This window comes from Talpa occidentalis, unplaced genomic scaffold, assembly GCF_014898055.3.
Source record: "Talpa occidentalis isolate TD23 unplaced genomic scaffold, MPIMG_talOcc4v2.1 talOcc4.2, whole genome shotgun sequence".
In the NCBI taxonomy this organism is placed as follows: domain Eukaryota; kingdom Metazoa; phylum Chordata; class Mammalia; order Eulipotyphla; family Talpidae; genus Talpa; species Talpa occidentalis.
The window spans coordinates 73,383,699-73,400,979 of NW_023602073.1; the positions used below are offsets into that span (position 1 = coordinate 73,383,699).

Below are 17,281 nucleotides of genomic sequence, written 5' to 3' on the forward strand. Positions count from 1 at the left end.
TTGACTTTTTCCTTTTGCTCCCATGGCTAAGAAAGGTAGAGATGCTGACTATGGATTTCTTGCCAAAAACTAGGAATAGACTTTCAAGAGAAATTATCCTTTTGTTCAATAAAACAATGTGGAGTTGAATGTAATTTAAGCTTTCACAGTATATTCCAGATATTCCTTTAATAAAAAAGGCAATTTCCATGCCTGGCAAATACATGTCTTATGGGCATTTGAGTATATGTGCAGCAGCCTTTGCAGAGAGGGAGAAGTAATCTGTTGTATAAGCACAAGAGATTTCACTTTCTATCACACTGAAAGAAGCAGTAACTCAGTATGAGAAGAGAAGTTAAAATCTGCTGTTCTCTCAAAGCCTCTGTGTCCTCCTAATGGTGTGAACATGTCAGTGCATTGCGTGGATTCTGGTTGGTATTTAAAAATACACATATGACATCCATTCTGACACTCATTTGTGCAATATGTTAGTATCTGATGCCTGGAGTTTTTCCAAGGATACTTTAATTTACACGGTTCTCACGGCTGCTTTGATTTGAAGCCCGACTCCCATGTGCGGTGCAGTTCCACCATGCGTGCTTAGCCCCGGGCCAGGACACCTGTGGGGCTGGGCCAGCTTTTCTGGACTAATTGTGATGAAAAGAAAGTGTTTTCTCACCTCCATAATGAGCACATTAGAAATCTTCTGCAAAAAATGCTAATTGTTCTTAAGAAAAGTTTGTTAATGCATTTGTTTTAACAGTCTCTTTGATCATTTTTTTTTTTTTTTACTTTGTTAAAGTAACTTAACCAGTTTGTGTTTATATTTATTTAGGCTTATTTTGTAATGCTGGAATACAGCTGCTTTTAATAATTCTACAGAGTTCTAGTTTAGTTTTCTTAAGTCTGTCAATTTGAAATGGTATGGATTGGTAATAATACAATATTAATCTATTGGTAATCTCTATAGGTACTTCTCCCAGGTATGTTAACTGGAAATAAATCTACAATTTTTTTTAAAGATTTATTTATTTATTTATTTATACAAGCATTGGGTACAGTCAGAGGCACAGGAGGGTGAGAGAGTTCACCAGAGCCAGAGCGGGTGTGTGTGTGTGTGTGTGTGTGTGTGTGTGTGTGTGTGTGGGTGTGTGTGTGTGTAGCAGAACAGGCAGACTGACGAAGTACACTGCTGAGGGGAGCAGCGGGCAGCAGGAAAGGTCTGCGTGCCATGTAGGATCCTCGCCGGTGGCCGGGGCTCGAACCGGCGCTGCAGAGGCTGTGGGCAGCTTCGCAGCCCAGCGCTTAACTGCTGCGCCACCAGGGGAAGCCCAAATCTACAGTTTTTTAAGGGAAAAAGCCCCAGGAATATATGCTGTTATGTAATTTCTTCTGGAATTAATGGGCCAGAGATTTAAGAAAGTGTAATTCATATTGTAGTTAACATAGGGTGATTAGTTCCTTGTAGTCTAGCTTATGAAGTCACTTCTAAGATTGATCCTTAATTTAAGACATGGAGCTATCCTTTGAGTGAAAATACTTGATCAAATGTAACTTTGATTCTTTAAACCCTATATTTCTGGTATCTACAGAGGATTTGGTTGTTTTCAAAGTGAAATAGTAGACTTATGCAAAGCATTGGCTTTCATTAAAACAGTGTTTTCAACCCTCTGAACTAGGAGCTTTTTAGACTGAACGGTGGTTTCTGTGAGAACTGTTCTATGAATTGTAGAATGTTGCTTAGCAACATTCCTTCCTTCCCTTTACTCAATGGATGCTAATAGTACCCCCAAATATATTTATAGACATTGTCAGTGTCCTGTAAGGTCCAATCACCCCTGATTGAGGACCACTGTTCTGAGGTGGCAAGTACTGAGCACATGATTGTTCTTGTAGCAATCTTTTTTTTTTAAGATTTATTTATTTATGCATACAAGAGCTGGGGTACAGGCCAGAGATGTGGAGGGTGAGAGGTTTCGCCAGAGACAGAGTGGGGAACAGAACAGGCAGATTGACCGAAGTACACTGCTGAGGGGAGCAGCGGGCGAGACAGAGGTCTGCTGTGCATGTGGGTTGCTCCCTGGCCGGCCGGGGATGGAATTCATGCTGCAGAGGCTGCGGATTGCTTCATAGCATGGTGCTTAATCCCTTGCACCACCAGGGAGGCCCTGTTCTTCTGGCAATCTTTAGTAAACAGATCTGACTGGCCACAGCCAATCTGTCAAATATTTGTGTAAAAATAAATATAGAATTAATCAGTGTCATATTAAAATTTTTGAAGTCTTTAATATATACTAAATCATTTGAAACTCAAACTATCTGACATTGATAGTAATTATCACTTGGGAATCCGAGAATGAGGAGCTTTCCAGAAATGGAAAGATGAAGGTTGAAAGAAGAATGCCTGAACTTATTTCCCTATAGAAAGCAGATGATGTTCTTTAAAATTGGTCTTAATCCTTATTTTAACTGCAACTTAAACTCTTCAGCATGCCAGGTATCTCCTTCCTCTTTCTGATAAGCCATGAGCTGCTGTAAACATGTCATCCCGCTGCTGCCTGCCAGTCCTGTCAGTGAGTCATTTGCCACTGAAGTAGGAGGAACTCAGGCTTCTGGTTCCTTCCACACTGGATTTTTGTATTTACTCTTTAAATTGAAACCTCCTAGTCAAGACTGAATAACGTGTTTTATAATTTCCTCATTTTTTGTCCTATGGCTTCGAGTTCCTGATGAGAGAAGTGATTGCAAAAAAGGGAAGCACAGTAACCTATTGAAGACTCCACATGGAGAGAGTAAATCAAATATAAGTATAAAATCTTTTACTATAGACATAAAATCTTCAATCCTGAGATTGAAGACAATCCCAGGAAACTGCTACAATTTTTTTTCCTGTTTGTGATAAAAAACAGGACTTAATTGCCAAGTTGAGGTCCTGATGGCTCCTTTTATTTTAAATTAGGTTGCTACATCTGCCTCTTTCACTGACCACCTTGAAGCTGAAGGCACTGTGGTTATCTGACAACCAGTCCCAGCCTCTGCTCACGTTCCAGACAGACACAGACCACACCACGGGAGAGAAGATTTTAACTTGTGTCTTACTTCCTCAGCTGCCTTCTGAACCTAGCTGCCAAGGTGAATTTAACTCAAGGACAGTATTCAGATGGCCACAAGAATTAGTAGGAGCTGATGTCTGCCTCCTGTGCATTTTGCCTGTGAGGCCACTTACTCCCTCATCTGTATTTTGTCTGATCTGCCCCAAAGCCAACCCTGTTGCTGAGGTCATTATCGGTCACCTCTTTTTCTGCACTTTTGCAGAAAAAGTGCCGTTTTCATCAAATTCCTTGAATATCCTTTTGGTTTTAAATTATAGTTAATGCTGAAAATACAAAATATTGTAGGCTATAGAGCTAGTTAAAATCCAAACCTATGGTCTGGTGGATTAGTGTTGACCATCACTGGTAAACTACTTTTAAGCCAGTGGGTTGTTTCCAGTCATTGTACCTTTGTTTTGTAAATTATGTTTCAAAAATATTCGCACTAACATCAGATAGCTATTATAAATTTCTTGCTGAGAACTGGTTTTGATAAAAGAGAAACTAGAGTGTTCTGAGAGAATAGGAGTTCCCAAAGTGCGAGGACTCCATAATCACCTTGCCAGTCTCAACTTTTGTAGATGAGCTTTTAAGACCCCAAGAGAAAATGCGCAAGAGCCTGTAACTATGGAAAGTACTCGTGTCATCATGTGTAGCCACCAGACTATCATAAGACAGTTTTGGAAGGTAGTATAGAAAAGAATTATGCAAAAGAAAGGAATCGGAATTACTATGACATTCTGTAATGAAATACTCAACATTAATTTAGCAGATATTTTATATGATCTCAAATAGAATTATGCATTATTGAAAAGAAAGGGCAACTCTGTTCCAACTTTTTCTTTTAAAGCCAAGACAGGACTTTTTCTTTTTTCTTTTTTTTTTTTTTTTGTGGGACCCTCGCCATCGGCCAGGGAATATCCGGTGCTGCAGAGGCTGCGGGCAGCCTCGCAGCCCAGCGCTCAACCACTGCTCCACCAGGGGAGGCCCAGGACTTTTTCTTTTAAAGCCAAGATAGGTTGAAACAATGGTGTGCCCTCTTTATTTTTGTTGTTATACTCCTGGTTCTCCTGTGGATTTTGCCTACTTGACATTAGATTTACTGCAGAGCAGTTGCCAGTCACAGCAGCCTGAGTTCCCTGTTGATGTGGTCTTTGTCACCACAGAGAACCTGCCCCGCTGTGGCGCGCTGGAGAGCTTGGTGAATGATGTCTCCGACGAAGCCTGGAATGAGCGTGCAGTAAACAGAGTCAGTGCAATCCGATTTTTGGAAGATGAAAAAGATGAAGAAGACAATGAAACGGTATGGATATGGAGATTCTTGATCTCCATGGAGATTCAAAATTAAAGGTCCTTCAAGGATTGACTATGGCACCTGATAAGGATTTCTTTTATTTCCAAATAGTCTGTTCCCTGTTTTGCCTTCAGCATTTAAAGATTTAGAAATAAAACTCTCGGTACTGATTTATCAGATGTACACTAGGCAAATGGAACTTTTGGGCTTTTGTTTGAATCATTTATGGTGCTACTTTTTCTTTCTTTATGATAATTTGCCCTCCTGTCCCTGTTGTTTCCTTAGAACTAATTGGAAATTTGCAAATGAAAGCAATTCCTGCCCCTCATCACCCCCCATTTATATCTGTGCCATGTGGGTTCCATTCACATTTCCTGGTGTAACTCAGCTTGACTTCTGTTGTCCCTGGACTACTCTCTCTTTTTTTTTTTCAAAGATTTATTTATTTTCACAAGAACTGGGGTACAGGCCAGAAGCATGGGAGGGTGAGAGAATTCACCAGAGACAGAATGGGGACCAGAATATGCAGACTGACCAAAAGCACTGCTGAGGGGAGCAGTGGGCGCAACAGGAGAGGTCTGCCACGCCATGTGGGTCTGGCTGAAATTGAACCCGCGCCGCAGAGGCTGCATAGCGCTGCACTCAACCCACTGCACCCCCCACCCCCCCAACCCCGCCCCGCGCCCGGACTACTCTTTTCACATAACCAGATCACCTTCCCCTTCATGCAAAATGTTTTGTGATTTGAGTTGGATTTTCTCAGAAAATCGGGAATCCATTTGAAAGTCCAGCTCAGCCTAACTTTCAAGTGTCTCTCAGCCATGCAGCATCTCCAAGAGTTAGTCATGACTCTTGATCTCTTCCTACATGTTGTCTTTAGCTTTTTAAATTCCTTAACTCTGAGATTCTCCTAAGTGGAGCTTACAGGGAATACCTGCATTCCTCAAAACAAAGGGTGTTTTTTCAATTATTGCCTAGAGTCTGTGTTACTTGTTACCAAGTAAGATTTTATCCACTTGTCATGGTAAAGTGCAAAATAGGAATCAGTTACTTCATTGCCTCTCTAGTGCCCTTGCAGTATTTTGCTAACCTGTGTTAGCGCTGTGTAAAATTCCTGGGCATGGCATTTAAAAGATGTAAATACTATTTTATGAGCTAAATTGCATGTAATATTTTAACTATCATTTTAAAAAATTGCCCATACCCTATTACTTCACTTCCAGCACTGTGGTCTGTGTTAGAAGAATGCTGGCTTTCCTCAGTTGATCATATAAATAGTACACACATTACCAAATGAGAAAAGAAGTCCTTTCTGCCTTCCTTTTTCCCTTCAACTCCCATGCCTCCAGGGTTGACAGAAGCCAGAACCATTTTGGGTAATAGTAGAACATTATAGTGATTTTAATTTAGAATTTTTCCCCCTTTTATCTTTTTCTTCCTCCACACCCCACAATTAAATCTTATAAATGTTTCATTTTTTTTTCTCGCTGTTCATAGAACTTTTTAAAAAAGATTTATTTTTATTTACTTATGCAAAGAAGACAGGGGTGTAGGCCAGAGGTGTGGGGCATGAGAGGATTCACCAGAGACAGAGTGGGGATCAGAACAGGAGGATCTACTGAAATGCACTGCTAAGGAGAATAGCCGGCAAGACAGGAGAGGTCTGCTGTGCCATGTCGGTTAGCTCCCTGGCGGGGGATTTAACCTCATGCCTGCCACAGTGGCTGGCGATAGATAGCTTGATATCATTGAGACTTTAACCCCTGCACCACCAGAGAGTCTAAAACTTTATTTTTAACTTATACTAATCTCATATTTTAAGAAGTTTTCTGAAAATAATTCTGTCTTACTACTGGTAGGCATTTGATAAATGGGCCTAGCACCAAAGAAAGCTTCCCCACCTGCTCTCATTCCTAATCTCTGAGAAGGTAAGGTTTGTCTTGGAATGCTAGCTGCCTGGAAGCTGAAGCTGTGTGATTGCAAGAGAATGGAACAAAACCCAAACACTCACTCCACTTTGTTTTCAGAGAACACTTCTGAGGCGAGCCACTCCACACCCCGGGGAGTTAAAGAACATGAAAAAGACAGTGGAGAATTTACGGAACGACATGAATGCTGCTAAAGGACTGGATTCCAACAAAAATGAGGTCAATCACGCCATTGACCGAGTAACCACTTCTGTGTAGAATTCACCTCCAAGTTTTACCTCCTGTGTCTTCCCCTGCTGTTGAGATGGTCCCATCTGCTTCTGAGGCAGTCCTTCGTCTTGGCCAGAACATGCAAGTTGCCGCCTGTGTGGCATGTGGGATGCTGCTCTCTCCAAGGAAGTGCCTTACTCTACTCCGTCAGCCAGTCATCACCCCAGTGCTCTCCCAGCATCGTGTTTTTTTTTTTTTTCTTTCTAATTTTTAGTTATTTGTGATGAGTAGAACACACTACTGTAAACAGCTGACCTTCATTTTTGTCTGTGTTGGGGTCAGGGAGCGCAGGACGGGGAAATTTTATCCTCCTCCCGCCCATACAGTGCTGGGACATTTTGAACCCAAGTTTTCTTGGGCCTACTGATGAGAGATAGTTTTGTGTATTGGGAAAAATTGATACTTTTTTAAACCCTTTTTTGGCAGCTCAGATGGTGTAAATTTAAAAAATTTTGTATAGGTATTTCATAACAAAATATATGTATTTCTTTTTTGTTATTTTATCTTGAGAACGGTACATATTTTAGTATTTGTGCAGAAACAAAGTCCTAAAGTATTTGTTTTTATTTGTATCATCCACTCGTGCCTTACTGTATTCTGTGTCATGTCAAACCAAGTGTAGACAATAGCATCCTGAAGCAGTGCGATGAGACTCGGAATGTGGTACTTTTAAAGCAGTGTTGGATTTCTTTTTAACCAAAAAAGAAGAATTATCACTGATTTGTAAATTATATGAATTGATTTTTTTAAAAAATGGTGAACCAAAGGATTAGACTGCTAATATTTTACTTCTTACACGTTAACTTCTCATGAATGAATCTCTCATAATGAGTGCAGTGTCTGCTTGTTACCTGCTCGGGAAGTATGTGCCATTTGTAACATAAAATAGAGCAGAAAAGCACAAAAAGAGAAAGCTGGATCAGAAATTCAGTGGGTAAATTATTTACTGCAAAAGAAAGTGTGATTTTTATTGAAGAAAGCTTTAAAAGTTTTATATCAAGATATAAAACCACAATAAAGCAGAGTAATCTACAACCATAATAGAAATGTTGCTATCTTTATAAGTGCAATTTAATGTGTAAATAGTTTGAATCAACGTGTAACAAAATTATTGCTTCTTCAAGTTGTCATTTAAATCTGCTAATTTAAAGGGAAGGGGGGAGTGTTTTGGTATGTTTCTGTTGATTTCTTCTTTCTTTGTGTAATGTGATAAGAAAAATGAAAAGTGCCAGTCACTGTGTGGTGTCTAGGAAAATCATGTTTGTGGGTTTTTGTTTGTTTCTTTCCATGAAATAAAGTCACCCTGAATATTCTCCATACAGTTTTAAAACTTAATTAAAACCCTGTATGTAATATGTAATAGGTAGTAAGTTCTTGGCCACTGCTGTCCCTCGCACTGAATATCTGAGACTCTTCAGTTCTGAGTTCTCTCCCGTCCAGGAAGAAGCCCAGAAACGCCTTCAGCTCTGGTGGGTCACTGAGCTGTGGCTCTGAGGCTGGTTGGATTCCTTAGGAACCTGCTTTCACCCGACAAAATGACACCTTCTGTTACTACTATGCATTTACTTACTGGAGTCACTTTGGTTTTTATGTTGTTTGTGTATCTTTTTAAAATGATTTATTGAGTTGAAAGTAGCACGGCTCGCCAGTGGGTTTTGGCTAGTCAATTTAGGCCTCATCCCCTAACATCTGGATGCCCATTTTTGCCTTTGCTTCATTTTAAGATTTTTGACATTCTTTATTTTAAGTCAATTAAGATGGTGCCACAAACCCATGGGCTAATAGATGAACAGATTGGTTTTATTTAAAGTGCATTGTCTTGATGCGAAAGAACGTACAGAACTTGCAGTGTTTTGTTTTCATTTTAAGTCTGCCCTATGCTGCTTTGCTTGGCTTCAGTGAGGCAGAGATGGGCAGAATCGTGTGTTTACCTTTGGATGTGCCTCGTTATTTGTCTCCTTCCTATGCACCTGGATGTTTTGTTTGTTTTCATTTTTTGTGATTTTTGTTTCTCCCTCCCTTGAGAGGGAAAAGATGCCTTCTTCCTCATCATTTGTACTGGCTATCATGCTCTTTACCTTCAGGATGTTGGGACCAGGCTTTGTTTTCACCATGGACACACCACCAAATGGATCCAGCTGGAGAAGCTGCCAGCCTTCCCAAGGAGCCACTCTTGCAGTTACAAGGAAAACTTAATTACCTGAAGGGTGCCTTTCCCTTGTGAGGCTGGTGTCAGCGGTTCCTGACCTTTATCTAGGGAGCATGTTATACAGCACTGCCAGCCCCCTTCACCCCGCCCTGCCATGGTCTGCCCCTCCTTTGGGAAAGGGAGGAGTACTACCATGTAGGGGCCTGTGTTTGTCTTGTGGGAGTGACAGGTAGCAGCAGGAAAGATCAGTATGACCTGTTCACCCACTTTTTTCACTCTCTGATTTCCTTTTTTTAGCAAGGAAATTATATCTCAGTGGATAAAATAACCGAGGGGGAAAAAAAGGTGGGGGATATGAGATAATGAAAGTCATTGATGATGAACAGAAACACAGATAAGACTAGAACTGTTTACCTGAGTGCCTTTTTTCCCCCTCTGTAGAGTTTGGAGGAATCATCCTGTCCTACCTGATCTTTCTAGCCGAACACTTCCAGTTCTAGCCAGACACCCAGGAGGTGCAGAAGCGCGGGTGGGACTGCTGCCAGCCCTTGCATGGCAGCCCTGCTGTCCTTGTGAAATCTCCCACACCTGGGAGGACATGCTCAGGGATGGGGTGGAGGCTGGGAAAAGTGCTCTTTGTCAGAAAGTGACTCGGAATAGTTCTGACCCTGTAAAAATGACCACCACCACCCCCACTTTGGGCTTGGGACAGCGTGGTGAGGCTGCAGGTGGGGAGGAGCTGCAGGGGCTGCTATTAGCAGGAGGCCATCAGGGATGCTGCGGTGCGGGCACTTCCCTGGAGAGCTGGAGCTCGATTTAGCAATTAGTGTTGACTTAACTCACCCAACTTTCCACAGAGCCAATTTAACAAAGAACAACAAACTTTTATTATGGAAAATTCAAAATACACAAAAGTGGAGAATTAGATAATGATCCCCCTAGTATCTATCACTCAGCTTCAGTTGTCAACACAAGGCCAATACTAAGCTGTTTTTTTTTTTAAATTTTTTTTTTTTAATAGAGGCATGCTTTATTTATTTGTTTGTTTGTTTTGTTTATACATGCACTGGGTACAGTCAGAAGCGCGGGAGGGTGAGAGAATTCACCAGAGCCAGAGCGGGGAGCAGAGCAGGCAGAAGGTCCGAAGTACACTGCTGAGGGGAGCAGCGGGCGGCAGGAGAGGTCTGCGCGCCATGTGGGACCCTCCTCCGGTGGCTGGGGAGCAGCCGGGGATTGAACCGGCGCTGCAGAGGCTGCTCGGCGCTGCAGAGGCTGCTGGCAGCTTCGCAACCCAGCGCTCAACCGCTGCGCCACCGGGGAGGCCCCAATACTAAGCTGTTTTAAATGGACCAACTTCTGTTTTAAAATAAATCTGTAAGAAAACGATAGTGAAATAATTTAAAAACTCAGGAAAAGCAAAGAGCAAGTATATCCTTTAAAAGTAGCTCTTTGGAGTTAAATTTGTGAGCGTGGACATAGCACAGCCATTGGAATCAGATGGGTCAGACTTGCCTGTGTTTTTGCATAAATTAATCTCAAACAGGCCCCTGGGCCTTGGAACCTAAGATGGAGTAATCTCTTATGTACATAAGGGGGCCATACAACACAAGATCTCTGAAGCAGGAGGCTGTTAATATTAACAGGCCTGACTGATGTCATTACTGTGGTGTTAGTAGACTGCAGTTGACGCAGCCGTATGTGATCCCAAGGATAGTATTCCCCAGGAGTGAGGACGCCTAATAGTGCTGTGGCAGAGAAAGCAGAAGACCTTCTCACTGATGGTGTATCTGTAGAGACCCATGACAGATGAGGGAAATTTTGTCAACTCAGCTCTCTCCATGGACAGGGCAGTGGTCTCCTGTAGCCCTCTTGTTGTAAGTAGACTGATTGGCTAGCTACCCGCAAGATAAAGCTACTTTCTGTCAAGGAACTATAAAACACCTAATCCGGGAAAGGGTCTCTTCACACGATGTCTTCTCCTTTGCCATGCCCACAATTTTCTTGGTTTTGGTTGTCTGTGCTTATGCTTTTTGGTTTTTTGAGGTCTGGGAGGTAAGAGGATTCACCAGAGATGGATCTGGGAATAGAACAGGCAGACTGATGAAATACACTGCTGAGGGGAGCAGCGGGTGAGACAGGAGAGGTCTGCTTTGCCATGTGAGCTGCTCCCTTGCAGGCCGCGGATCAAACTCATGCTGCAGAGGCTAAGGATTGCTTCATAGTGTGGTGCTTATCCCCTTGCGCCACCAGGGAGGCCTTGTCTGTGATTATTTAACTGTCATATCTTATTTTACCTTTGATTTTCATAGGTTCCTTCTGTTTTAACTTCTTGCTCTATTCTCTCTCCCTATTAAAGGGAAAATTCTGAGGCTTTCTATATCAGGAGGAGTGAGTAAAGTTAAGAAGTGGATTCTCCACGGAGGAAACATCTACTGGATACCAATAAATGCACCCGGGCTTGGGGTGTGTAGAGTACTCTCCCAACCTGCTGGAGTGTTTTCTTTTTTAAAAACTGACAGCTGGCGGGAAAGGGAAACCAACCAGAAGAACCTGATCTGGTTACTTTTGTTCAGCAGGCGGTGTGGAAGACTGGAGACCAGTTTTGAGTTTTTATGCCTCACGGTTGGCCAGAGGACAATGTAATTTTAAACTGAGAGTGGGCAGTCACTGTAACAAGCCAAGACTTGAGTTTTAGCCAAAGGCCCTTGAGTTCTGACTGGGCAAGAATCTGATTGGGTTGATTTTCCAAGTTTCTTTTCAGACAGCAGCATTTAATTTCTGACTAATACTGAGCTTTTATTTGGTGTAGTAAGGTAGTAGTCACAATGGCTGCTATTCACTGAGGACTTACTATGTGCCACACACTGAGGTAAAACTGAACACAGTCTCCATTATCTGGAACAATCCATGAAGTAGGTGATGGTGGCATTTCCATTTTGCGAAGAAGAGAAGTAATATTCCAATTGTTTGAATAACTTTTCTGAGATCAGATGGTAAATGACAAAACTGGAACGCACATTGACTAGAATATGTGATCTTGATTACACCCCTATTTTACTTTGCTCCCTCTTAAAGATAAAATACAGTGACCCTATAATTACACTTAGCTTTGTATTTATCATAGTGGTGATTATTCAGTATTAATTTATTAATTTATTGATTTAGACTGAGGTTATGGACAGAAACTGGCATGGAACTGAAAGAGGGTTAGCCACCGTTTATGCAGACTTGGGCTGTCATTTGGGACTAATTCTAGTAAATGTTATGAAAGCCTACACCCCTCCATCTGCTCATACCCCCTAGCATGTTATCCTGTGCTAAGGGCTATTAAATGCTCAAACTTCATGCAGATCTCAAGAGTCTTGGGAGATAAAATATTTGATTAGTACATGACCAGAAAAAAAAATTGACATGTTTTTCTACATTAACTGAAGTGGCAGTCTGCTAACCAACTCTCTGACAGAGTTTTAACTTGTTCCAGAGATTGGCAATTAGCTCTAGAATGAGCTAATGAGTTCGGAATGACTTTTATCCTCACCACCTTTAAGAGCCTGCTCTTGGAGAAAAGACAGATAATGAATACTTGGAAATCAATAGTGCTGCAACCTGACCTTAATGCTATTTGGGGGAAATAAGCAAAGTGACGCATGATTTATCATTGAAGATCCTTCTTTTAAAAAGCACTGATGTGAAAGATTTGACAAATAGTGATTGCTCCTATTTAGGAAACATCAAATAAGCAGGAAACAAAGAATAGATAATTGTGACTAAGCAGTGTTTAATTTTATTTGAAACTCACTCTACATCCTAATTATAGAAGGAGGCCTAACAGAGTCTTCACATGGCAAGAAACCAGACTGTTACACCAGGACATAATTCAGGGATACCTCACACCCCAGCCTCACTTAGTCTACTCATGTTTCTTTAGGTGCTTTCCTCAATGTACAGTCATAAATGAGATCTTACTGTTTACAAAAAGTGACCCAAGAACCCAGTGGAACAGTGCTTACTGAGCACCCAAAGGCCATAGGCTTTCCTGGGAGACAGTCTGTGCCTGTCTGGACCCCAGGTGTTCTGTGTTCACCATCACACACCTGGCTGCTGCTTCCCGCCCTCCCTCGGCTGTAGGTGTGAGTGCTTGTTTGTTCAAACCTTCATCAGCACTGCTTGGGAAAACAAAACAACACACTTACTTGTCTGGGCATTGAATGTTCTTCCTGAATTTTTGTCCTGCCCATTGGCCCAGAGGCATAATGGGTGGGGCGAGTTTCGGCGTTGGTTTGGAAAGTTTCGAGAACAGGCCGTGGGCTGGGTATGTGAGGTTGGGGTTGCTCTTGGTTTTAGTCATTTTGAAGTGTCTGAGGATCAGAGAGCATTGCTGTGTATGATGACAGGAGTTGTGTTCCACCTCAGCCGCTTCCTCACAAATGCACCCGGGGAGGCATGTCCCAGGGTCTAGACAGAGAACAGGCAACCCTCACCTGGACACCAGAAAGGTGTGCAGCATGGGGGAAAAAAATCACCACTTAGATGAGATACCTGTTTGATACTGTCACACCAGTGACTGTGGAGTCTTCATTTCCCCCGGGCTGATGTCTGCTGGCAGGTAAAGGTGCTGTGCCTCAGGACCTGAGCGCAGCGCTCCTTTGGAAACCCAGGGTTTGTCACCTCTAGTAACTTGACTCCAGGCCAATTCCCTAGTTTCCATTCCTCATCTCCAGTATAGCTACTCTATAAAGCTCATGAGTTGTTAGAAGAAATGACTTCAACAAAATGAGATGACGTGCTTGTAAGTTTCTTTCTCTGTGGATGGGTACTCATGATCAGACAGCCTCGCTCCTTAAAGGACTGGACTTTGAACACCAGAAAAATTGGTGTCCTGGCCACCTGCTCTCCTCCATTCATACCTTACGGTTTTGTTCGGGCCTACTGGCTGTGACTGAGCCTATTCTTGCTCACTGTCCTGTTATCTGACAGGTACTGTGGTGTCCTGTTACTTGGGGCCAGTGTGCACAGTGCTAGCAAACTTCAGCATGATTCAAACAGGTCTCTGATTCCATGGGTCTGTGTTGATGCAAGAGAATATGCATTTCCCACAAGTGTTCAGGTGCTGTTGCTTATGGTCCAGGGACTCTCCGCAGGGAGCCATTGCTCTAGTGCATTTGGGAGCAGCCAAAGCTTTAGAGTAAAACCGAGCTGAATTTCAATCCAGCCACAGCACTTACCTGATTTTGTAGTCTTGAGAGATTTTTCTTAATTTCTTCAAGTTTAGTTAACTCATCTCTAAAATGGGAATAACATCTACTCTGAGATTTTTGAGAGGATGAGATGATAACGATGGTGCAATGTAGGCTTTCAATAATCACCAGCTCCTTTTGCTGTCCTGAATTTTGTGTGCGGTGGCTCCACATGAGGCATGAGGAACAATTTGTTCTCTTTGAGCGCTGAACTTGAGGTTCCTCTTTTTAATCCATACCAAGGTAGTGGGAGTAGAGGAAGTACTAACAAAAGTAGAATCTGCTTACCTGCCTCAGGGGAAGCCCGCCAGTGCTCATGGCTGGAGGTGGTTAGTATATAACACTTCCTGACCTGCCCCATGACAGGTGTCTTACTTACTTCTCTGCCTGACATTCATCCCAAATCTCCAAGCCTACAAGGTGCTGTTAACCTGGATTATTGCAGGAAATCTAATCCTCATGCCTCTAAAAATTTCAGGATCCCAGACCTCACCTGTGTTCTTCAGACAGCACAATGATTTTTGTGTTCTTAAGAAACTGAAGTCAAGTTGCTTTATTGGACTATTCCAAGCTGTCATTACTGTCCCCAAAGCCATTATCCTCATCCTTCAATTTGTTACTGGTATGGAAGTATACTGATATAGATAAATACATACATGTATAAATGATATTCCTTATTGTCTTAAAGCAAAATTATCTATGCCATGAAACTACTTTTCTAGACATCAAAATAGTAGTACTATGCTTTTATCTTAGAATTTCCGAGGTGGTATATATTTCAGACTTGTTTACTGTAGTGATCACTACCTGATGACTCTCTTCTCTGAGTCATGGTTTGATTAGGGAACAATATCACAATTTTTGGATAATCCTATTAAAATACTCAAGTGCAGGGGTTCTTAAGCTATGGTTTTGGCCTGTTTTTGTAAGTAAAATTTGCTTGGCACGTGGCCATGATTTTTTTTTGTGTACAGAGACTGGTCCTCTAAATCTAAAATATAATTTAAGCCTTTACAAAAAGTTTACAGGGGTTTCTGGTTCAATAGGTTTCATTTAGTACTTTTTTTTGCCACCAGAGGGCGCAAGATATACTACCGGCTTGTGTGAGGCAGACGCCCTTCAGGACAGCCTGGCTTCCTGCACTGGCTGCATCTTGGTCTCTATTGCCAATAGCGTTGCCTATCGCATTGTTTGCTCTACAACATATGCCCAGGCCACCCCTTTTCAGACCACTCGGCATGCTCCCATGCTAAACCCCATTACCACGCTAGGCCTGGCAGAGAACATTGTCACGACTTAGTCTCCATAATTGAAATCACTTAACATTCTGTCGTAAGAGCTGCCATGTTTGAAAAATGGTGAGGTAGTACATTTAGATTCCATCTGAAGATCGGCCTCATTTTATGGAGGAATTTAATTCCCATGAGACGGTCTTGCTTCCATCCCTCATCTAGCGCAACTCTGCTGGGATCCCTCTGTCCTTTCCCAGACCCCAGGGCCTGCTCACAGCCACTCCATCAGTTGCCCACTTTCCCCGTATCTTCAGCCACTGCTATACATTTGTTTAAATTCCACCCAAAATAAACAATAAAACTTGATCCCACTTTCCCTTCCTCATGACTTCCCCCTTTTCTCTCGACTAACCTTTGAACAAGAGGCATGTTTTTGTCCTCTCCACCTTGTAAATTCCCACACATCTCTCTACCTTGACCTACTGGGGCCACTTTTCCTCAGCATACTGGAAACTACTCTGGCTGGACCACCAGCCCTCCATGTTGCTGCAGATGGTGGTCTTCCTCCTAAATGCGCCCCCCACCACTTTGTTGAGATATAATTGACATAGAACATTGGGTAAGTTGAAGGTGTATAACCTGTTCATCTGATATCTTTACATTTCAAAATGATTACCACCACAACATCCTCTAACACCCCGATGGCTATTTTGATTCAGTTCTTGATTCTAGACTGTTGCTTTTACCTTTGTAAACAGCGCCCTTCTTGGAACCTCGTCCTTAGAGCGCTTCCAACTTTTTTTGACTGCAGCATGACTTAAGAAGGAACATTTATGTAGTGACCCTACATATACACAGTTGCAGTTAGTTTCCCACTGCAGAGCTGGCCCTTAACTTGGCAAAGAACTCTGATATTTCCAGGTTCATTCTTTTACAGAGCTGGTCACAAACACTAACTGATTTCATGACTCACTATCTGGTTAGGTGGTGCAGTTTGAACCTTGAGGCCTTTGCTTTCACCAACATTCTCCTTCCTTTTCCTCTGATCCTTCTTGGTCTCTGTAGTTTCTGATACTCCTCAGTGTTCTACCTTCCACCATCTGTTCTTCATATGTGGGTGTTCCCTACATGGTCCCATTACCCTCCTCACCTTGCATACCCCCAGCCTGACTCCACTCTAAATGCTCTGTCCCTGCAGGTGATGCTGGCCCGGGTTCAGGCCCCAGAGACTGACCCTAGGTCAAGGTCAGGTGAGACTGATAATTAGTTTTAAATGCGTGGGCCAGAGACTGATCTAGGACAAACTAAGAGCAAAACTAAACCAAAAAACCAATCAAGATATCCTCAAGAACCCAGCTTATACTCAGAAGGAATCATCTGGCTTTATTGTCAATAGAAGAAGAGACAGTAGCTCACCTCTTTTTTTTTTTAAAGATTTATTTATTTATTTATACAAGCACTGGGTACAGTCAGAAGCGCGGGAGGGTGAGAGAATTCACCAGAGACAGAGCAGGGAGCAGAACAGGCAGAAGGACCGAAGTACACTGCTGAGGGGAGCAGCAGGCGGCAGGAGAGTTCTGCACGCCATGTGGGACCCTCCTCCTGTGGCCGGGGAGCAACCGGGGATCGAACCGGTGCTGCAGAGGCTGCAGGCAGCTTCGCAACCCAGCGCTCAACCACTGCGCCACCGGGGAGGCCCAGTAGCTCACCTCTTAAATCAGGATCCAACCATAATGATAAATTATGTTAGTAACAGTTTTAGTTAATCAGGATGGAAGAAGACAGATTATTTTACTTTTTCCTAGAAAATATTTAAAAAGTGATTTTACAAAATGGCAAATTATTGCTCGATAACACATTTCTTTCTTTCGCAGTCTCTGTTATCCATCATCATTTAAAAAAATATAAAGTCAATGTGTGTATTAAGCTAGAGACAGGTGAAGAGAAATAAAGAAATGATCCTTTTTACTTGACTAAACAGCTTTAAAAGATTGGCTCCTTTCATTTTTATCAAATAAATGTGATTACATTTTATGTATATTTCAAATAATGCCATACAAATTTCTTACTTTATGCACACAAAAAATTGTGTGATCATCC

At 42.3% G+C, this 17,281-nt stretch overlaps 1 protein-coding gene across 2 annotated transcripts in view; it reads left to right on the top strand.

Moving 5' to 3' along the window:
- The window catches only part of LRRC1 (leucine rich repeat containing 1), a 123,771-nt gene extending 116,959 nt beyond the window's left edge, over positions 1-6,812 (top strand). For both annotated transcript variants that reach the window (XM_037519875.1, XM_054698875.1), the window contains 3 exons: positions 2,939-3,111; positions 4,238-4,374; positions 6,393-6,812. In XM_037519875.1, coding sequence (XP_037375772.1) covers positions 2,939-3,111; positions 4,238-4,374; positions 6,393-6,551 — 469 coding nt within the window. In that variant the 3' untranslated portion in view covers positions 6,552-6,812. The remainder of the gene's footprint in view (positions 1-2,938; positions 3,112-4,237; positions 4,375-6,392) is intronic.
- Positions 6,813-17,281: the final 10,469 nt, after the last annotated feature.